This window comes from Oscarella lobularis, chromosome 12 (genome assembly GCF_947507565.1).
Source record: "Oscarella lobularis chromosome 12, ooOscLobu1.1, whole genome shotgun sequence".
Taxonomy (NCBI): Eukaryota; Metazoa; Porifera; class Homoscleromorpha; order Homosclerophorida; family Oscarellidae; genus Oscarella; species Oscarella lobularis.
The window spans coordinates 1,860,573-1,880,853 of NC_089186.1; the positions used below are offsets into that span (position 1 = coordinate 1,860,573).

Below are 20,281 nucleotides of genomic sequence, written 5' to 3' on the forward strand. Positions count from 1 at the left end.
CATACGGGAAGCAGGCGGGATGTCACTGCAAGCTATTTAATGATAAACGGATGTTATACACTGGTGCTTTGGCACTGCGTCACTGTCACGAACACAACTTGAAAAGGGGGCCCTTGCCTCAGTTTATTGCCCTTAGCTAAGACTTCCCATTCCCATTAGGCCTTTGCATATTCAAAGGGCTCTTTCCACGATTTGTCGATCCCTTCCCGCGATACGTCCAACTGAGAGGGGCTTACTAGTATAGTCTAGATATGGCTACGAATAACGTGCGGCTTACTTTGCAGCAGTGCCTATAAAGGCCACGCATAAAGCTCTTCGTAAACAAACTCTGCTTCTGAGTGAAGACTTCGTAGTAGGCAATCACCATTAGGCTATGTTTTATAGAATGATCAGGGACTAAGAGTCTCTGCTAGTCGGTACCTGTACACTTGCATGTAGGATAGGGTCAACTCGGCTTGCTCTACGTTGGCTAACTAAAAAGAAAATAATTAAAATTAAATTTCATGATATTATATTGTATATGCATTACTTTCAAGAATTTTCGCCGTGCTATTCTGCAATAATGACTTGCGAATTCGCTCATCATTCCTGCAATTTTTTCCCCGACACTATAAATTCATACCGAAACCCTAAACCGTCACACCTCGAAAATTCTTAAAGGTGAGATACTGCTTGCAGTTGCCGGGAAGTTCTCTCAAGTAAACGACCGTCTTGAGAGCAAGAATATAGCTGACTTGATACACATTGCAACGAACGCCAGCACGCGAATTAAACTAAAACATCTCTTAGCAAAAAAAGACTTCAACTCCTAACGAGACCAACTCTTTCATCTAGAAGCAAAGGATGACTCTTTCCTTTTAAGAACCTAGATAATAAACGTCGATGTTTTCTGAGAAAATGCGTCTAGCTCTAGCAACTCACAGTAGTAGTCGTCGTTTCATGCTAGTAAAGGGATGAGATATGCCGTCTACAGTGAGACAATACGACAGATCTAGTGGGACGGATTGCAAGGTAGTGTACACAGGTGAACAGCTCTAGATTTATTACTAAGTCCTTCATATCTGGTGTAGTCCACTCGCACTTCCAGTGTCTCCATATCGAAGAGGTATCCGCACCAAGGGAAATAGCCTTGTTCAGGGAAATTAATCCTACGCTAGGTACCGTGGTGGAAGCTCACCTGAGGACACGACCCTTTTTGAGCTAAAGCCCATTTTCGAACTCTCGAAATTCGTCAGGGTTTTGGCAGGATTCAAGACGCAATTGAATTGACTAAGCCCTGTGCGAGAACAATTAGAAAATCAATCGTCTTGAAAAAAATAACGCTATTGCCTTGTCGAATTGTCTCATATATGGCAAGAGCTTCCTCTTTGGACTCGGTCACAATCAGATAATCGTCAACCATCCTCATGAGCAACTGAGGCAATTTTATCAAACCGCAATAAATTAGTAGGGACCCCCGTTTTCGTACTGTATCGCTTGACAGGTGCAAGAAGGCATTTTCAATGTGGCCGAGGTAAAAACTAAATCTCCACTGACTTCCCTTATCTATTTCTTATAGAAAATTTCTTGCCTGCATAGTAAGACTGACAGTACAGATCCCTGAGGAATGCCCACCGTTTGCCTATAGCATTTCCCATGAACCTGATTGTCAACCAAACGTAAGGATATTTCTATATGAGCAATGAGATGTATTTTGACCTCCAGTAGGTTAAAACAAATGTGAGCTCGTAGCAGCTCTAGTAGGGACTTTCGTTCCACCAGAGAATAATTTACCTAAAGTCTCTACTAACTGATTAAATCGTTGGACTTGAATTTGAATTTACCTGATCAGTTAGCAAGGCGTTTCGGTACTTCCCCTCTTCGGCCTGTTTCTTGGCAAAGTCAAAAAAATAACTAGCCATTACTACGAACAGTTAATCCGTATCCTGCTGTTGTACATATTATAGACCACAAACCCATTAGATCTGCCCTTCTTTTGAACTGAACGCGAACTTTGCCATCGGCAATCATTTGCGCAGCGTACCGTCTTATTTGATATTCCTCCTAAGTATTATTTACGTATGTGTACACACACGACTTCGTTTTTGGCTGACTTGACTGATAACTTGCTCGCATATAGCAAGCAGTTTCTCGTGATCGATGCAGTCAAAGCAGCCGGAGATGTCCGCTTTGACAAAGTACAGAAACCTTAGCCAGAACATGCCAATATGCAGGTTAAAAATAAAAATGTTGTTCTAGCAAGTGACTGACTTTCCAGGCGTTCTCTTAGCAGCGAACGCGGAATAAACACGGTAGATGTCGTCGACCCCAAACACAGACGCCCCCAACACATCCATATGTTGCTCCTATAGACAAACAAAACGCGCAACGCAAAGTGAGGCCCCCTTTGTCAAGTACTATCAGACTAAGGTGATCAGAGCTCGTGGCTAGGATGGGAGGGAGTTCGTCAAACTCTCTCAAAGCGTCTCATAGTTGAAAACCGCGGATATTAAAGCATCAACGCTACAAAGGTCAAATGACTGCGGCTACATACGGCCAAAAAGCGCGTTGTTTGAATCGAAAACGACGCCAATCGGCCGCAAATGATATTCTGAACGCTTTACAAGCACGACGTCGTCGCAAAATCGGTCTGAAAACGCGAAAGAACGACAACGAACGCGCGCGATACGCGTACGTATGCCACGCCCTGTCACGCAACGCGTGGCGACGCGAGAAGTAGAAGCGAGGAATTGGAATGCGCTGCGGGTCTAATTCTAGTGTACTAGCGGCGTAGTGAGCGAGGGCGGGAATATTTCTAAACGTTGGGGTGTCCGAAACTCTTCCATGGTACGTACTCCTACCTTTTCAAAGCTGAGGACACTAGCTAAATCTTCGAGCTGTCGGTTTATCGATTTCACGCCCCCCTGCACGCAAGCACCCTCCCAAGATAAACAAATCAAGCGCGCCTCCGCTCTACCTCCAGCTTACGACCCATATTAATAATAATTCGAGATCCTGACTGTTTGGGTAATATTCGAATGTGCGACATTCCCAGCGACTTCTTCATGGACACGAAGTCTCGAGCAATTCCCTGTCGCCCAAAAATTAAATCATCAGCTAATGAGTATCTAGTATGAGCAGAGTTTACAGGCAAAATTTCTTCAAATCGCTTCCCACGTATCTCTAGAATATAATCTCCGTAATACGAAGGCTTTACCGTTAGCTACAATTACTATTAAGTGTGACGGCATCGACTTGCTTCCACAACGACTTTCGAAAGTAGAATAATCGATTGCGATACAGCCCACTTTCCGTTACGTAGAAAAAGCCCTACACCTAGCGATTAAATAGGAATCGCTTACGAATTCTCTGCCACCTTTATTAAAGGCATAGCGAATTTTTCAACGAGCCAGCAGAGCCAGCGTCTGAATAGCAAATCTCGACGCTGCGAAACGGCGAGAGGAGTGTGACCGTGCGATCCAGGACAACAGGTTTTCAACCAGTCGCAGTGCGACGACTAAACAGGCGTGCAACGTTGGGAGGGAGGGAAACGAACGTCGTTCTCTACCTTCATTTTATGCAATAGCTGATTAACGGATAACTTTTCGAATCGTTTCATACGAACCAAAAGGTCCACATCTTAATTAGGAAAGAGATAAATCGGATGCGATGCTCACGGACGAACTCTATTACTTTTACGAAAAACTTTCCAATTGTGATTCGACCCCCACAGACATTTGGGAATTCCTTTGAGCAGTACAGAAATCACAAAAGAGATGACCTTCGAATAATCTCCCCATAGCCTCCTCGCATATACTCTTTAATGTCTAACCTGATAAGGAGTCGAAAAATGAGAGAGCAACTGCCCCACGTCCGTCTCTTCCCCCAGTTCCTTCACTTTCGTCTAAAAACCCTCCCATTTAAAAACTCTCCCACTAGCCCTATACTTAGAATACTTTCAATACGTCAGGCAGAGGACAATGTCTTGTTAAAATACGCATATAGTCAATTTTCCTAGAAAAAAATTAGGGAACCCCCCCTCATCTTCCGTCAACCGAATCTCACTCGAAACGCTTTAGAAACGTTTCAAAGAGAGGCACTAGTCGAATGAGACCCTTGGTGAGACGACGCTTCGTCGTTTTCCGTTTTCTATCGCGTGACGCAAGATCTAGATCCTCATTAAATATTTCCTCAACGAGTCCCCGAGCTCTGTTCTGAGACACCGGCGCCCATTTCGTCGCAACGGACTCGGTGAGCGCGGAAGCGTAGAAGAACTTCGACCGATCAAAATAGAGACCATGAGTCGAGCCGCCCGAACCGAAATGACGTCGCTTGGGACCCGGAAGGGGATCGTTGAGCGGTCGCTTGTATTTTGACATGGAAAGAGAACTGGACGGATAGCCTAGGCCGAGCGTTCGAATAAAGAAAGCATTGATTGATTGGCTGATTCAATTATCAAATTACCTGCGATTTGCGTGTAGCAGCCATTCGGCAGTCGAACGAAAATGGAGTACTTTAGAAGGAGGGCGGTGAAGCACGAGTCCCCGATCCTATATCAAGGCAAACAGAATGAGTTTACGCAGTCCAAAGAACACAAAATGCGAAAACATTATGAGCCCGCCCCCGCATATACATAAATCACGTGACCGGATTACATACTTTTGATACATCGATCGTTTCAAAATTACAAAGCAAATTCACTCCAATTAGACTCGGATTATGAGCACGTATACTATTTACTGCACTATATACGTATAAGGTCCTCTGGCGAGCGAGCGTCTGTTTGGTTCGGGTCACGTGATATAGCGGTCGAATAGTCCCAGGATGTATCGCCATTGCCTTGATAGAAGCTGTCGAAAGCATTTTCGCTTTAGGACCGTTAGAAGTGTATTGGGATGCTTCACTGTGAAGCCTTGAGTGCCGACGGCACTGAACCCGACAGAGCTCTTGATAAAATCAATAAATCAATAAGAAACGATAGGCTCGACCGATCCACCTTCACGTGGCCTAGCGTTAGAACGTTACTCGAAGGTCTACCCTGTTTTAAAAGCGTCTAAAATAAAATTTTAATTGGAAAAAATTAAAATTTTTGCGTGCGTGTTTTTTTTCGCTTTTCCCACCGATACGACGTATTGGAATAGATGAAGCGTCGTCGACGCTCGTTCGCCGCGAATCGTCGCGATGCGTTCGATCGGCGGCATTCGGCCGCTCACGTGACAGACGATTGTCGTCTCGAGAAGGTCGCGATACTCTTTCGTGTCGTCGTCGCGTCGAAATGGGCACGGGGTCGATTGGGAGGCTTTTCGCGCTTGGGGACACGACGTTTCGCCGCCCAACTCGTGCAGAATGTCGTGTAGATAGCGGAGTTCGCCGTAGAGGCGTCGGAGTATCGACGAATCTGGATTTTTAGCGACTTCCCGCGATGTTCCCTCGAAAGGGGGCCCGCCTACCTTTTACGGGCTTGATTACATCCGCACCCGTCTCCATCAGCTACGCAGACTTCCGCATTGAATGCAAATGTGCTAAAACTACTGTTTTTGTGGTCAAAATTCCCGACCAACGACTCGACCTCGACTCGCATGCGTACAACGAAAAAATTTCGAGCAGCATTCGAGCACGTGCGCACCGCCAAACGCATGCGCCGGCATTCTATCCATTTCGAGTGCAATTTTACGATTTATTCGAATAATTTCATTATCTCTTAATTTTCGCTGTCATCGTCTGACCGACGTTTTCGTTTCGTCATCGTGCGACTTTCGCGATCCCAAACCGCATTGTAATTATTTTCCAATTTTTCGACGTTCGCTTTCTCTTTTCGCGACTGGGCGTTACCAGCGCCGCTCTATAACGAGATAATCTTAACGATTCGCTCGACGGGGAGGGTGGATTCTCACGAAAAGTTGACTGATTTCACCCATTTCTTCATCTGTCAGCGTCCGCACTCCCTCCGCACTCGAAAAATCGTCGCTGTTCGTAATGAACTTCACCTGGACATCGCCTATGCAAATTAGCGAGCTCCCCCCACTTTTGACACGTCGTTATATTTACCTTCTGTCTTTAGGCCCGCCTCTTCCAATTTCTCCTTGAAAGCCTTTTCTATTTGGTCCTTGGCCTCGGTAAGTGCCGCTTCGATGCTAGCGTCATTTTCCGTCGCCTCGGCCTCGTCGTCGTCGTCGTCGTCGACGTTGTCGTTTCCTCGAGTCTCCTTCTCCACATTCTTCACCTTTCTCACGCGAACTTTCCATCGATCGACGTCCTCCGGTTCGTTCTCCGTCGCCGAGCGCTCTTCGCTCGCCTTCGCCTTCGTTCCCGATTCGGCGAGCATTCCCATCAGCTTTTTCACCACGTTCTCCATGGGAAACGATTCGCCGCCGCCTTTTCCCCCATCCACCTCATGGTCGTCGTCATCGTCGGCCCCGCCCCCTAGATTTTCTTTCTCTTCGTCGTACGTCTTTTCGTATTCGACGGCGTCTTCGTGCTCCGTCCCCGGCTCGTACACAACATTCTCTTTATTTGATTAATTAAAATGAATAAATAAATAATTTCTCTAACTATTATTACCCTTTCGTTCCACGTACAGCTGATATTCGGCGTGTTTCAATAAAGGCGAGCACGTGATCTTTAATACTTTGCCCGGCTCTTTTGGTTTGAAGTAGGGATGATGGCATATGTGCATCGTGTTGACGTAGAGTACGTAGCTACACGAGGAGGGCTCCTCGATGTGCGCTATATAATCCCCACCGCCTTGTTCACAGACGAACTAGAGAAACATTACGGATAAACGACTACTTTTTAGGAGATTGGCTTTTGTGTTGCCTTGACTTGAGTTCTTCTCGAAAGACCTGTTAGATCGCACTTATCACCATTAACGTACTCGTGAACGTAAGAAGATTTGGATAGAAAGGAACTTTGATCTTCAAACATTGCCTAATAGATAAAAGTGCATTTAATTAATGAATATATTACCAATTCCTTACGTCTTCGTCATTGTCTCGTTGTCTATATTCACCAAGTGATATATCCACGCCAGCTCGCTTGCCCCCTACAACAAAAAAATAGAAATATTATTGGTATTACGTGACTTTGCTGACCTTCAAGATGATATTGACGTACATACTGATTATAGCAGAATTCGTACGTCCACCATCCCTTCGTCTAATTGTACCTCATTAACTAATTAAAATACTATAAAATTCGCTATTATTGCCTTATGCAAGCAAGTTCCAGTGAGTCGCGATAGTAGTTGTTCGACTGCGTTCGCTTCTGGCTGTGGAGGCGTGTCCGTTTCCGGGTTTCGGTTGAGTTGGGCTTCTACGTCGTTTTCCGACGGTATTGCGCATCGATATGGCTGTCCGTGTCGCGATACAACGTTTAAAGTGTTCTCTGACGGCTTTTCGAGCGATATATCGACGAAGAACGAATGACACGTCATCGCAGTTTACCTCTCGAACTGATATCGGCTCGTCCAGTATTTCTAGGCCAAAGGCAGCACTTCTGAGCTCTTCTATGTCAAGATATGCCGCAATGCGACATAACGAAGACAAGGAAAAGAGAAGAAATCCCAGCGTCGTTTCAGAGGTCATTGTTACGACGTGTCGTAACTAGATACATATAGGAGGAGGATACACGTAATGATGGTGCAAGCCATCATATTTATTCTCGTGATGGTTAATTAATCAGGTTAATTGTAGTGTGTACTTTCATACTCAATTCTGTCCACGAATCTCCAGCATTGACCAATATTCAGAACCAATTTGCTCCATCTAGAACGACCAATTGCGAGTCTAAAATCACGTCGGTTTCGTCGGTATAAAGTATTTCTAAAAACCCACTCTGGAAATTCTCTGCGGGCTTGTAGTCCTTCCTTCTCATTGTGGATCTGTTGCGCCCGTGCAGTGTCTTCAATTCGTTGCGCGCGAGCGACGCTTGCGGTTCAGGGGAGCGCCACTCGCGTTCAACAACGATTGAACACGAATGATAGGAAAGAAATTTTCCGCTTCGCAAGAAATGAACGTGATCGGAACGAAAATTCACGCCAAACAAAAACAAAAAAATTTGAGGCGACGCAACAGGCGCGGCCCCGCAACAGGCGAACATGATCAGAAAGAAAATTCACGTTCAACAAGGGAGGCAGTGGATGGAATGCGTCCGCGTGCTTGATAATTAAATACATTGCAGATTACACTTTCACTTTCAGTATTTATCGACAATTAATTTCGCGAAAACCTTCTCTGCTTGATTTCGCAATCCCGCTTGAATTAGGACCTCGCACAGAACACCTACTGTAACTGTAGCTTCAGAGCTGTACTTTCTAATCCAAGCGTCGAGCATGCTTTGAGCTTGACCTCGTAAATCTCCTGGACGTTCGGCCTCGAAGCACGCAATATCGTTACACATCAAACGGCACAGGCTTTAGTCAATATGCAACGTCTTTCCACCAATCTCATAAGCGAGATTATTAATTTGAGAGACGGAAAATCTATGACAGGGCTGATTTGATGAGGAGCCTGCAAAGGCTGGGGATAAATCATCTCAACGTAGACTGTATCAACAATTTTCCCTGCATCTTAGTTCTACCTATCGAACTCTTGTAGATCTAGTTCAAAGGGAAGTTCCACAGGGGCTTCATTGGAAAGTCGAAGTTGAAAGTGTCGACTTATCTTTTTATAGTGGTCTTCCCCAATCAAAGTTTGAAGCATTTTTGCTTCGAAATAATAGCAGTTTGTTCCCTCTTGCTCTCGCTCTCTCTGTCTTGCTCTCTCTCTCTCTCGCTCTCTCTCGCTCTTGCTCTTGCTCTTGCTCTTGCTCTTGCTCTGAGAGAGAGAGAGAGAGAGAGGGAGAGAGAGAGCACACTGTAAAAGGAAGCTCATTGCAGGTGGCAAATAATGAATTAACAACACAGTGAAAAAAGAAAAAAATCAGACCCTTTCCTTTTTACTAATAAATTGATAAGCGGATGAAAAATCTTTGGAATCGAATCCCTGATCGCACATAATTTGATAGAGTTGCATGGCAAGAGATCCGAGAGGCGTGGCCGAAGACGTATCTTTGGCTGCATTCAACGCCAAACCCAAATCCTAAAAAATCAACCATTATTTAATCTATATCACTATGTAATATTGAAGACTTTTAGCATGAGCTTAGAAGCAAATCCTCCTTGATAATTATTGCTTGATGGAATGCCGTCGAGAACACCCGGAACAGGGTTATATTTCAAACTCGACCACGATTGGCCAGAGCTGACGTTTATCACGTCAGCAAGCAATTTGGGATCAAGTCCAAGTCTAAGAAACCCATATAGGATTTATCTAGGGAAGATTATTTTTACCTCATGCCAAGATTCATCACTTCAGCTGTGCCAAACATTGTGATGCCCAACATGAGATTATTGCATAGTTTCACTGCCTGAAAAGCAACATCAAACGTCATTTGAGACTTTTCATTTTTACCTGGCCTGCTCCAAGACTGCCACAGTGAAAGACATTCTTTCCCATAAGTTTGAGAAGCTTTTCGGCGTCCTCAAAAGCGTCCTTGCTACCACCAACGATAAAAGTAAGAAGAGCATCTCGAGCTGCAGTAATACCTTAGATAGAGATACAATCAAGGTAGGTAAACATTTTGCTGCTACACTGCACCTCCAGAAACTGGAGCATCGACCATTCGAGCTCCTTTCTCTGTAGCCATGGCTCCCATTTCCTTGGTGACGGCAGGATCAATTGTACTCGAATCAATTAACAATGACCCCGAATGAAGAGATCTTCATAATAATAATTTATATTAATAAATATTATTCTCTTATTGACATCTCACTTGAATATTCCGTTTTCTCCCGCGTAGACTTCCCGCACGTGCGGACTCGACGGCAACATCGTGATCACGTGTTTAGATTGTTCGGCAACGTGGGCGGGGTTCGTTGCCACTTCGGCGCCGCTCTGACGCAGTTCTTCGACGGGCGCGCTCTCTTTGTCGTGCACGATGACGCGATGGCCCGCTTTGACGAGATTGCGAGCCATGTGAGCGCCCATGTTGCCCAGACCGACGAATCCGATTGGCTGAGAAGTGATAGGTGTTGGAATTCAGCATTTTGACCGGATCGCTTACTTGATTCCTTGCGACGGAGGTCGCTAAGACAATATATTTACTCGTAGAAATAATAAAGTGGCGATTCTTACTAGAAAAGCGACGCAATTTGGCTAGAAAACTCGCCATGTTTCTGTAGCTATCGCACGCTAGGGTGACAGTACGTAGGGTCGCCAGTAGGGTCGCAAATGTGCTGTATTTCATTGGACTTGTAAGCAGAACCGTAGCAATGTGACAATCAAATTTTTAGAGACAAAAGTTTTGTTTACGTTCGTCATTTTTTGCACATCTTGCGTCACTGGCTTCACGTCATCCCAAGGTGTGTCCTCGCGCTCATGCGCACACTAAACAAAGGCAAATGGACGAAGTCGGCGTCGATGCGTCGCCCGAATGCGAAGTAATGACAAAAGCACTTCACATGGGCATCGAGACGCTGTACGGAAACGCGGATCGAGGCGAGATGGAGCCGTTTAGGCGCAATCTCGACAGCTACTGCGGAATTCTCACCCAACTCAACTATCGCAACGGAAATCGCAGCGAAATCATCGTCGATCTCCTCGGCACGCATCCGCGCAACGCCGGAACGGCGCTCCTCGCCGCGGCGCGCGCAAATCACGTCGATCTCGTCCGTTTCATGCTCGACGAGTGTCGCGTCGACATCGAACAGACGGGAAAGGTGAAATCGTTTCAAAAGAACGGCTACGATCGCTTCGTCGAGGGATCGACGCCTCTCTGGATCGCGGCGACGGGAAATCACGTCGATCTCGTACGGGAATTCGCTCGACGCGGCGCCGATCTGAATCACGGCACGAAAACGGGCTCCACCCCTTTTCGCGGTGCCTGTTTCCACGGCAACATCGAAGTCGTCACCGAGTTATACCACGCCGGATGTGACGTAAACATTCCTAACGATCAAAATCAGACAGCGCTTTTGACGGCGTGCGCTACGGGAAAACTCGAAGTCGTCAAATTTCTATTTGGTATCAACGCGAAGCGTGGGAAAGAGTCGACGGGGCTGAACGAGTTACTCGTCGCCGCTGCGTACGCAAATTTCACCATAGTTGAGTATCTAATCACATTAGACGAATATTCGAAAGAGGAATGCGTTAACGGTCTCGAACTCGTCGGCGCTTCAATCGTCGACGCGGAGAAAGACCAGTCGACGGTTTGGACGGCGTGGAAAATGGCGCTCGCAATGCGACGCGAATTTCTTCCCGAATCCATCGAAATCCTTCACCATAATTCTCGCCGAAATTCGGCCTATTTGAACGTGATGGAGCCGCGCGACGACGCCGATCTTCACGCGCTCGTCGCCGATCCCGACATGACGCTGATGCGCGCGCTCGCGATACGCGAACGCGTGCTCGGCGCCCAGCATCCGTTTACCGCCCATCAGGTGCGCTATCGCGCCGTCCAATACATTCGCTATCACATGTACGATCGCTGCGTCGAACTGATGCTCCACTCGCTCGAACTCCAGCGATCGGTTCAGTACAAAATCGATAGCGCCGGATTTCAAGAGGACGAGATTATTCTCGTGTACGCGCGACTTTTTAATTATCTTCATTTGAAGTTGTATCACTCGGACATGGAGCCGTTTTTCGGCGAAGCCGTCGATCAGGTAAGAGAAATATAGATAGAGAGAGATAGATACTTCAGATACTTCTCTTCAGGTTATTCTTGCAGTTGATGAGATTAAATGTTCGCCGTCCGAGGCGAGCGAAAAAGCGTTGAATCGTCTTCTCGTTGCCACGCTTCACCTTCTCGCCGTTTGGCTTCTCTGTACAACGTCGTCGTCCGGGAGCGAAGAACTCCTGCCCGCCCAGAGGGAATTGATTCGTCGTCTCGTGCGTCTCAATCTGCGAAATTCCGACGGTCAAACTCTCCTTCACATGGCGTGCACGTCGAAAACGAAAGGCGACGTCACGACGGATAAGCGACCCATGGACTTTCCGTCGTGCCACGTCATCGACGCTCTCGTCCAATGCGGAAGTCGTCTAAACGTGCAAGATCGCTACAGACAGACACCGCTCCTACTAGCCTGTCATCCCGACTCGAAAGCAAAGCCAGAAGCAATACAGTGTCTCATAAGAAACGGTGCCTATGCTCATTGTCGAGACGAAGCGCAGCAGACGGCCTTTCACTTGACAGGTAATCGACCCGAGTTGAACGAATGCCTCGCCAAAGCGGCACCCTTTAAATCGCTACAGACGCTCGCCGCGTGCGCGATTATAGACCACGGGGTCGAGTTTCAGGAGAACATTCCGAGGAGTTTGTTAGCTTTTGTGAGATTTCACTAGAGAGGGGAATTCGTTATTTTTTTATTTATATTCGTGCGGTTGAACGCTTGATTACGTACGTAATAGGCGGGGATTTTTTACCTTGCTCTATTTTTTTCCATTCACCTTGCATACTCCTCCTACAAGGAACGAGACATAATGCTAGCCAAACATTCACCGAGTACATGCGCAGTATAAATAAGTGCAGTAGTACAAAGAGACAAAGAGGAACGAACAACTGAAGCGCGAGAAAACGTAGCAGAAGACGGCAGACGACGAAGAAGAAGAAGCAGCGGTACGCACGCATTTAGCCTAAAAAAGTCTCAAACTCTGAAGCCCACAGCTTGAATTGCGTCACAATTCATAGATTGAATCATCAAATCGAAGACGAAGACGGGATGGGAACGAAAGATCCAGGACCAGCAGGAGATCCAGCAGCCATAGGTCCGTTCACTTCAGTCTGAATTCTAATAAAAAGTGAATAGAATTGAAAAATAATTCATTTATGTCTACCTGTGATTGATAAGATACTGTGCAAGTCCAACGCGTTCAGATGGCCCAGTTATGGTTACCTCTCTGTGAGTGAGACCTTGGATTGGATCAGATATTTTAATCTGGGCGCCAGATATTTGTCTACGAAAACCGCGTACGTGAAAAGGAGAGCCCTAAGGAAAAAAAACCCCTACAGGAACCTACCTGATTTCTGTTATCTTAGCACCACGTTTACCAATCAAGCATCCAATTAACTAACACCCCAAAAATCAAAAATAAAATACACTAATATCATTTAAAAAATTACGTCATTCGGTATGCTGATTGTTTGCGTCGTAGTAGCGTGCATCGTGGAAGCAGCCACGGCTGCAGCTACGTCACCCAGCATATAATCATTAGAATAAAATTGGATTCCTGGCTAAAACCTGCAGCTGCTTCGGCATAGGCCGCATTGCCCGGTGGAAGCAAGGGAGGAGGTACGTGACCGGGAGGGCTCAGCTAAAATCCCAAACTACTATCATTACGTATTAGTAATAACGTTTATATACGTCTGGTGCTCCGACTGCGACCATTGGGTCTCCCAGAGACATGGGCCCCTATACGCGTAGGCTTGTTTATATAGAAAATGACGGTAACGTCTTCGCTTACAATTCCTGGTAGAACAATGGGAGGCGGGGTCATTTGAGGTTTATAGAAGACAGTCGCAGTTCTGGGTGGATTCTGAAAACGACTTTACCGAGAACTATTATATAGAAAAATTGCGTTTATTGACCTCGACAATGATGCAGCATATGTGATAAATGCACTGGGTAAGAGCGTCGGGCGACCCAGATAGGGTGACCGTTCTTTCCGTGGAGCCAGGCATCAAATCACCAGAAACCTAAAATATATATATACACTAATGATATAATTGGACGATTCTTGCGCAGCTGTCACTTGAATCAGCGCCGCTCTTGTCGACTAAAAGAAATCAATAGTACATGCTCATTTATTAGTCCTCCTCCTACTTCACGTATTTCCTTGATTCTCGCTCCTCTCTTTCCAATCAAAGGGCCGCACTGGCTAGCAGGCAGTAGAAGTCGAAACGAAACGGGAGGCACGGGCGTACCCGTACCGGAAGCAAGAGCAACGCGATGATCCTAATAACAATTAATTTATCGATTCTACTTTCTAATCATTTGACAGGCACCTCTTCGAATTTTTTTGCAATCAATGCAACAGCCTTAAAAATTCCTTCGGTAGTTCCGTGAATAGTAACAATTCTTCAAAAGAACAATTATGACGTCATTAGCGTAAATTCCCGCCAACCTTTCTGGACTTCCGGAATCGGAGATGTTAATCCGAGCGCCACTCTAATAATAATATTTTTTAAAAATCTCGTCAGCCAATCAGAAAGCGAGAAACGAGAACTCGCCTCCTCGCGGAACGTTTTGATGGTCGCTCCGCCTTTTCCGATGATGCTTCCCACGTCCTGAGAGAGAGAGAGAGAGAGAGAGAACGATTGCGTGCGCACAGGGGGGAAGGGTACACAACATATTGAGGGGGCGTGGTCATACTTTTTGAAACATGACGAAGCGAAGGGTTATTGTCGGCTGTTGGAAGGCGAGAGGCGCGGCGGCGGCGTTCTGCGACGACGGCAGGGAGCTCGCGTTCGGGACGTCCGACGCGGCGGCGGCGGCGGCGGGAGACGACGACGGCGGGGACGAGGAATCCATTGTGACGGGCGGAAAGCGACGCGGTTGTGTGGAATTGTTTTCGATTGCGAGGGGAGAAGAGCAGGGTTTTACGCCACGCCTACTTTCGTTCGTTCGTTTCTTCGGGGATCTGTTGGGGTGGAGAAACCGGGGGGAGAGGGTCGGTGAGTTCCCGGCGCTCGCGGTTGTTCACTGGGAGTGCGGGAGACCGAGGTGGGGTCTCGTTCGGCCGGCGTTTTGACTGAGCGAAACCGGGAATGGTATTCGCCCGGCGGAAGGACGTAAATACGAGCGCGATTGGGATGGCGCTTACTTGGGGGCGGTTGGGGAATGTCGGTGAGAGGCGAAGGGAGTTAGAAAAGCGGGACGGAAATCGCGTTTCGCTTTTTGCACAGGATTCGATTCCGTGGCTAGCGTGCGCGATTCGCGAGCGAAAACATGGCGGCCGTACGACTGAAAGACTTGAAGCGTATGATGAAAGATAAACAACATAGGGCCGGAGGAAAGGTTGTGGACGACGACTCGAAATCGAAAAAGTTCACAAAGTGAGCAAATAGCGAAAGAAGTGTATCAAAAGAATGTATCGCTCTTGTTCCCATGGAGATTTTCCGCCAAAGTTAGAAAGAGAGAAAAGGAAGTGGAAATTAACGAACCAAAACGTCTTAAGACTAAGGGTAGTCAAAAAATAATTTTAATTGGTAAAAATAGAGAACGGGCTTTTTTTCCCTTTCTCAGAACAAGTTGCTCCAGTGACAGAGACAAAGCCTAAAGTGCGAAATAAACGAAAATTTTATGGGGTACAATAATGCATTATTTTGAATTAGGCTTTGGTTTCAAATGAATATGAGGAAGAGAATGAAGAAGACAGTAAAATAACAGCAGATAAGGATAATGATAGTTCATTGCCTGCTGGTAAGCAGTTCTACTGATCATCTTCCTTTGTGACCCTTTAGCTGGTTTTTTTTAGACTTTTTTGATACTAAGCCAGACATAGTTCAGCCTGAAGAAAAAGAGAAATCTAAGCCTTCATCGCAAGGGCAACTTCCCGAAGGATTTTTTGATGATCCTCGCAAAGATGCTAAGGCAAAGTCTAATAGGGTAAAAACCCTAATAAAAAACTTCATCATTATAATCTAGGCTCGAAAAGTGGAATACAAGGACAAGATGGACGACGAATGGGAAGCGTTTCAAAAGAGCATCAAAGCAGAAACCCAGGCAATAGATTGAAAAGGCATCTTAGTTGATTTTTAATTAGGAAATAGGTGTCTGAAGCCATCACTGAAGCAGACGCCGAAGACGATAAAGAAGAAAGATCACTAAGAGAAGCTATCGAGCAAAGGTAGACTATAATCTATTTTGAAATAATTTTTTATATTAAGTACGCTTCGCACTGCAGAGATTTTGTGGGTCGTGTTGTGACACTGTGGGAACAGAAAGACAAACTGAGAAAACCGGATATGGCAAGTGCCGAAGGAGACGACGCCATCGATGACGACTCGGAAGAGGATTTTGACGATTTTCTAGACTGGAGAATTAAAAAAGTGTAGCGATTTAAAAAAATAGTCATTTAATCCAGTTCGCATCCCGTATGTTCTCCCATGGCAGCAGTTGGTTCGCTCGAAGAAGAAGCGTTGAAGCGCAGGGCGCGGCTCAAGGCTTTGCAGAATAAGCGGACTGTTGGGGTAAGTGAAGTTTCGACTGAGGTTCCTTTTGGGGGTACACGGTGCGCTGCTCGCAGCTCGAGCCGGATTCGAAGAAATCGAAGCACGAAGAGAGCGAACCAAAGTTGTCGAAGTCGATATAAGCAAATTCGAATGTGTTAGAAGGCGATTTTAGGCGCGTCTCGCTAAAATTCAGAAGTTACAAACCCAAAGACGAATCTCTTCAAGAAAAACAACTACCAGGAGCAAAGCCCGACTCACGTAGAGAAAAATCGTAGTTTCAGTAGAACAACACGACTCATTTTGACGTAAAAATAGTTGCCGCGGAGGTGGAAGAAAAAATCAAAGCAGCTACACAGGACGACAACAAAGATGCGGAAATTGTAAGATATCGGTTTATGTGTGTTTGCCTTTTTTTAATTTTATTTTAAAAGAATTTATTGTCTCTGGCGCCGAAAAAACCTGATTGGTTGGTTTACTTTTTTTTCTCTGGGGCGGGAATTTATTATGGGACCTGTATATAGGGATCTTAAACGGGACGTCACGAAGAAGTTAGAACGAGTAGAAAGACGAACGCAAAGAGCAATAGTTGATCTCATTCGTATGTGTATATATCTAGTTATGAACGATCACGTGTGACTAGTGTCAATGTCGATCATAGGGCTACGATTGGAAAAAGGCGAAGTGAATCTAGCCGAAGCCGTCCTTCAGACGCAGAACAAAAAAGAAAACGACGACGATGATGATGACTAGATAGTGTACCTGATACGTTTACATGTAATAACAATGAACTCCTCAAATTAATAAAGCGCACGCGCAAAAAAAATTCCGCCAGTTATCTGGTTGACAGCTCTGGTTTGTGGATTGACTTGTGTCTAAATCTTAGTTGACTCCAAGCAACCATGCAGCGTAGTCAACCAATTAAAGCATTCAATAGGAGTTTCCGGCACGACAAACTCACGTGCAAGAGAAAGTCCCTACACCCATCGACTCACCCGCGGCACACGGAGTTGCACACGAAACGGTGACAACAAGACACGACGAAGGAGCTCCGTGGAGACATGTCGAACGCATTCGCGAAAGACTTCGAAGGAATTCGCCTTCAAACGACTCGCGTCCAACGATCGAAATCGCGATCGAGATCCCGAACTCCCGTCTACATCCGAAGAGCGCTCGAGAGCGACGACGACGACGACGACAGTCGAGCGTCGGAGGCGGCGGCGCTGCTCGTTCAGGTCGACGACTCGTCGCGAGGGAGCTACGTCGTTCCGAACTACGAATCGTCGCGTTCGCCGACTCCGCTCGACGTCGCCGCCGTTTCTTCGACTCGAGGTGCAGTAGCGCGTTTCTTTATCGTTTGTCGCTCGACTTCGAAAGGCTACCCTTCCAATGGTCCCCTAGTCGACACAGCTGTGAAGTGTAGCTAAGGCTAGAGGGGGTTCCCTTAGAGAAGTCTGCAGTTGATACCACTTGGGGGTCTGATCGATGGCCGGCCTTCGATCGTTTTTTTTCTCGCGACGCCACATCAGCCCACTCTCATATTTTAATTTCGTACACGCTGCGCATCAGAAGAGATAGTAGCTTGTCCTCTGACCAGAGGGGAGGGCCCCGGGCTTTGATTGCTATAGACTCTCTCTCTCTATCTATCTCGCTCCTAGATGGGATTCAGATGAGTAGGAGTGCCAGTGGTAACGTCGTTCAGTGCGTTTGCGTGAACGACAACTGCACGACAGACGAGTCCCATTGTCATACCACTGAACCCGAGCCCAAATTTGATAAGAAAGCCTATAACAAACTTCGAATTGCCGTCGTTTTGGTTCTTCTCTTCATGATAGCGGAATTAGCTGGTAAAAGAATTATAGACTAAAAAATGGAATTTGATTCAATTTATACATACCATGTAAGGTGGTATTCTATCTGGGAGTCTTGCCATAATGACGGACGCTGCTCACATGCTTGCTGATTTGGCAAGTTACTCCATTAGTTTATTTGCCATGTGGATTTCGAAGCGAAGGCCAACGAAAAAGATGTCCTTTGGATATCACAGAGCCGGTGAAAAAAATCAATTGCAAAACATTTAACGTAAATAGTATTTTCATTTTAATAGAAATTGTTGGAGCAATTGTATCGATTCTCATCATATGGCTACTGACGGGAATCCTCGTCTATGAAGGAATTCGTCGAATAATACACAAAGAAATCGACATCGACGCGGATGTCATGCTAATAATTGCAGGTCTCGGAGTAGCAATCAATATAATGTAAATCGCCAGACACATCGAAACAATAGAGTATTACCCAAATATTAATTACATAGCATGGGATGCGTTCTAAAGCCTCCACACGGCCACGGTCACAGTCACAGTCACGGGAGTAGTCATAGTCACAGTGAAGAGAGTCACGGTCACGATCACGGTCACGGACATGGTCACGGTCATGGTCGTGCCCATGGCAATAAGCCTGAGAATTTGAACGTCAGAGCGGCTTTTGTCCACGTTCTCGGCGATTTCTTTTTTAGCGTCGGAGTTCTTATTGCCGCCTACATTATAAAGTATAAGGTAAGTATTGGATATGTAACGGAATGGGTCTTTTTAATTTAATTCTAACTTGGTGTGCTCTAGCCGAATTGGTCGATTGTCGATCCAATTTGCACGTTCGTCTTCTCCGTTATTGTGCTTGGTACAACCGTGACTGTCATCCGAGATGCTATGCATGTTCTAATGGAAGGTGATTTTCCGACGGAGTTAATAGTATAGGAGCTATTTAGGGGATTTTTCTTAGGCGTTCCACGTCAGCTAGACTTTGATAATATACAGGAGGATCTTCGCGGTTTGTACGGGGTTGAAGCTGTGCACGACATGCATATTTGGTCTCTTACTACGGACAAAACGGCGCTCTCCGTTCACTTGGCTATCGGTGCGTTTTTATAATTGATTTTTTGGGGAGATGGTTTGAACGTGAAGTGGGGCTTTAGACCCGACGTTTCATAGTCAAGACGTGCTGTGTGCCGCTCAGAATTTGCTAAAGAAGAAGTACAAGATTTTTAAGGTGACCGTGCAGGTTGAGATGTATCAGAGCACTATGAAAAATTGCACAAGATGCAAGGGTCCAAATGAGTAAATTTCTATTGACTAAGACCGCATTTTTTGTATCTCGTATTCTTTGCGCCTGCATGAAGCCTGAAAAGATCTACATATAGCATCCTACAGATGTTAGATTTGAGCCCTTTTGTCTGTTGGTTCATAGAGTGCTGGGCGTATATTGAATTGAAAGTGACTGCATACAATGATTGACGTAATGGGGTGTGGCGGCTTTCTCAATACACACACGTGCAAGTGCACGTGCGCAACCGGGGCTTCGTTCATGACTTGGTAAGGGTTCTCAAGTAGTACACCTACTGATTTCGAACGCAATGGGCGACTGGGCTGCTCTCATCATTTCCATCATCATTCCCAATCTGGGCGGCTTCGTGATTGGCCTGATTGTCAGCAAGAACATACCGTGGTACAATAACCTGAAGCAGCCATCGTTCCGTCCCCCGAATTGGCTATTCGGCGTCGCCTGGACAATTCTCTACACGCTCATGGGCGTGTCGTCGTACCTCATCTACGAAGACGGCGGCTTTAGCCAAAACGCCGTTCCTCTCGGCATCTACGCTGGAAACGTCGTTCTCAATTGGCTATGGTCTATCATCTTCTTTGGCTGTCATCTTATTATGCTGGTAGACTAAGCAGGCTACGACTTTTAATTTTTAATTTTGTAATGTCATTTTTAGGGCTTTTTTGAATTGGTTCTTGTTCTGGCTTCTGCCATCGTCACAGCCGTCTTTTTCTATCCCGTCAATCAGATTGCCTGTTTTCTTCTCATTCCCTATATGGCCTGGTGCACGTTCGCGGGCCTTCTCAACTTCGCCATATGGAGTTTGAACGGGCCGGGACCGTCGTTCCAAAGGAAGAAGAAGACCGAGGAAATGAAGGAGATGAAATAGCCATGAGATAGGCGGAGTCCCTTCGCTAGAACAATATTTGAACCTATTCGCTGTCTTTGTCTTTCGCTGTGCAATAAAAAACGCGTTCGCGTCGTGATACCAGGTGAT

General features: G+C 46.1%; 9 protein-coding genes across 10 annotated transcripts; 5 read left to right on the top strand and 4 right to left on the bottom strand.

The window, feature by feature from the left end:
• Positions 1 to 80: 80 nt before the first annotated feature.
• Positions 81 to 5,562, bottom strand: LOC136193525 (telomerase reverse transcriptase-like). Its single transcript, XM_065982430.1, has 32 exons — positions 5,430 to 5,562; positions 5,100 to 5,377; positions 4,976 to 5,032; positions 4,819 to 4,925; positions 4,444 to 4,529; positions 4,045 to 4,381; positions 3,936 to 3,993; positions 3,812 to 3,883; positions 3,673 to 3,760; positions 3,548 to 3,618; positions 3,356 to 3,496; positions 3,213 to 3,309; positions 3,128 to 3,162; positions 2,957 to 3,070; positions 2,841 to 2,903; positions 2,251 to 2,345; positions 2,094 to 2,187; positions 1,956 to 2,043; positions 1,824 to 1,903; positions 1,699 to 1,773; positions 1,571 to 1,641; positions 1,469 to 1,520; positions 1,330 to 1,414; positions 1,178 to 1,276; positions 1,048 to 1,128; positions 922 to 991; positions 823 to 865; positions 644 to 773; positions 530 to 588; positions 421 to 473; positions 278 to 371; positions 81 to 221 (listed from the first exon to the last, which is right to left on the bottom strand). The coding sequence occupies exons 1-32, from the start codon at positions 5,464 to 5,466 to the stop codon at positions 156 to 158; spliced, it is 2,976 nt and encodes a 991-aa protein (XP_065838502.1). The 5' UTR covers positions 5,467 to 5,562; the 3' UTR covers positions 81 to 155.
• Positions 5,563 to 5,635: 73 nt separating this feature from the next.
• LOC136193527 (protein OS-9-like) lies at positions 5,636 to 7,586 on the bottom strand. 2 transcript variants are annotated; one of them, XM_065982432.1, is made up of 9 exons: positions 7,422 to 7,586; positions 7,187 to 7,369; positions 7,071 to 7,134; positions 6,957 to 7,021; positions 6,796 to 6,906; positions 6,541 to 6,739; positions 6,028 to 6,486; positions 5,874 to 5,966; positions 5,636 to 5,821 (listed from the first exon to the last, which is right to left on the bottom strand). In XM_065982432.1, exons 1-8 carry the CDS (start codon positions 7,560 to 7,562, stop codon positions 5,902 to 5,904), a joined length of 1,287 nt encoding a protein of 428 aa, XP_065838504.1. In that variant the 5' UTR covers positions 7,563 to 7,586; the 3' UTR covers positions 5,636 to 5,821; positions 5,874 to 5,901. The 2 variants fall into 2 exon arrangements, with proteins under 2 accessions (XP_065838504.1, XP_065838503.1); XM_065982431.1 differs by having other exon boundaries at positions 5,874 to 5,977; positions 7,422 to 7,585.
• A 1,248-nt stretch (positions 7,587 to 8,834) lies between these two features.
• On the bottom strand, positions 8,835 to 10,799 carry LOC136193484 (probable 3-hydroxyisobutyrate dehydrogenase, mitochondrial). The gene is made up of 10 exons (XM_065982393.1): positions 10,567 to 10,799; positions 10,329 to 10,403; positions 10,152 to 10,267; positions 10,081 to 10,103; positions 9,790 to 10,031; positions 9,615 to 9,736; positions 9,429 to 9,562; positions 9,308 to 9,384; positions 9,107 to 9,263; positions 8,835 to 9,056 (listed from the first exon to the last, which is right to left on the bottom strand). Exons 3-10 carry the CDS (start codon positions 10,261 to 10,263, stop codon positions 8,898 to 8,900), a joined length of 1,026 nt encoding a protein of 341 aa, XP_065838465.1. The 5' UTR covers positions 10,264 to 10,267; positions 10,329 to 10,403; positions 10,567 to 10,799; the 3' UTR covers positions 8,835 to 8,897.
• Positions 10,385 to 12,509, top strand: LOC136193482 (protein fem-1 homolog C-like). The gene is made up of 2 exons (XM_065982391.1): positions 10,385 to 11,680; positions 11,733 to 12,509. The coding sequence occupies exons 1-2, from the start codon at positions 10,418 to 10,420 to the stop codon at positions 12,357 to 12,359; spliced, it is 1,890 nt and encodes a 629-aa protein (XP_065838463.1). The 5' UTR covers positions 10,385 to 10,417; the 3' UTR covers positions 12,360 to 12,509.
• Positions 12,510 to 12,526: 17 nt separating this feature from the next.
• On the bottom strand, positions 12,527 to 14,935 carry LOC136193483 (poly(rC)-binding protein 3-like). The gene is made up of 15 exons (XM_065982392.1): positions 14,838 to 14,935; positions 14,387 to 14,654; positions 14,245 to 14,301; positions 14,139 to 14,182; positions 14,020 to 14,092; positions 13,838 to 13,969; positions 13,767 to 13,790; positions 13,603 to 13,710; positions 13,479 to 13,550; positions 13,379 to 13,426; positions 13,256 to 13,328; positions 13,138 to 13,202; positions 13,035 to 13,084; positions 12,852 to 12,971; positions 12,527 to 12,805 (listed from the first exon to the last, which is right to left on the bottom strand). Exons 2-15 carry the CDS (start codon positions 14,543 to 14,545, stop codon positions 12,715 to 12,717), a joined length of 1,116 nt encoding a protein of 371 aa, XP_065838464.1. The 5' UTR covers positions 14,546 to 14,654; positions 14,838 to 14,935; the 3' UTR covers positions 12,527 to 12,714.
• LOC136193485 (zinc finger protein 830-like) lies at positions 14,924 to 16,102 on the top strand. The gene is made up of 8 exons (XM_065982394.1): positions 14,924 to 15,069; positions 15,128 to 15,198; positions 15,260 to 15,294; positions 15,349 to 15,436; positions 15,492 to 15,607; positions 15,662 to 15,739; positions 15,787 to 15,863; positions 15,921 to 16,102. The coding sequence occupies exons 1-8, from the start codon at positions 14,963 to 14,965 to the stop codon at positions 16,069 to 16,071; spliced, it is 723 nt and encodes a 240-aa protein (XP_065838466.1). The 5' UTR covers positions 14,924 to 14,962; the 3' UTR covers positions 16,072 to 16,102.
• Positions 16,094 to 17,010, top strand: LOC136193486 (coiled-coil domain-containing protein 12-like). The gene is made up of 7 exons (XM_065982395.1): positions 16,094 to 16,206; positions 16,263 to 16,309; positions 16,361 to 16,446; positions 16,504 to 16,568; positions 16,620 to 16,654; positions 16,710 to 16,786; positions 16,847 to 17,010. Exons 1-7 carry the CDS (start codon positions 16,123 to 16,125, stop codon positions 16,936 to 16,938), a joined length of 486 nt encoding a protein of 161 aa, XP_065838467.1. The 5' UTR covers positions 16,094 to 16,122; the 3' UTR covers positions 16,939 to 17,010.
• Positions 17,011 to 17,157: 147 nt separating this feature from the next.
• LOC136193685 (proton-coupled zinc antiporter SLC30A2-like) lies at positions 17,158 to 19,474 on the top strand. Its single transcript, XM_065982618.1, has 8 exons — positions 17,158 to 17,517; positions 17,844 to 18,032; positions 18,091 to 18,237; positions 18,293 to 18,446; positions 18,503 to 18,743; positions 18,807 to 18,912; positions 18,967 to 19,101; positions 19,160 to 19,474. The coding sequence occupies exons 1-8, from the start codon at positions 17,247 to 17,249 to the stop codon at positions 19,303 to 19,305; spliced, it is 1,389 nt and encodes a 462-aa protein (XP_065838690.1). The 5' UTR covers positions 17,158 to 17,246; the 3' UTR covers positions 19,306 to 19,474.
• A 73-nt stretch (positions 19,475 to 19,547) lies between these two features.
• On the top strand, positions 19,548 to 20,270 carry LOC136193691 (translocator protein-like). The gene is made up of 2 exons (XM_065982632.1): positions 19,548 to 19,906; positions 19,961 to 20,270. Exons 1-2 carry the CDS (start codon positions 19,598 to 19,600, stop codon positions 20,171 to 20,173), a joined length of 522 nt encoding a protein of 173 aa, XP_065838704.1. The 5' UTR covers positions 19,548 to 19,597; the 3' UTR covers positions 20,174 to 20,270.
• Positions 20,271 to 20,281: the final 11 nt, after the last annotated feature.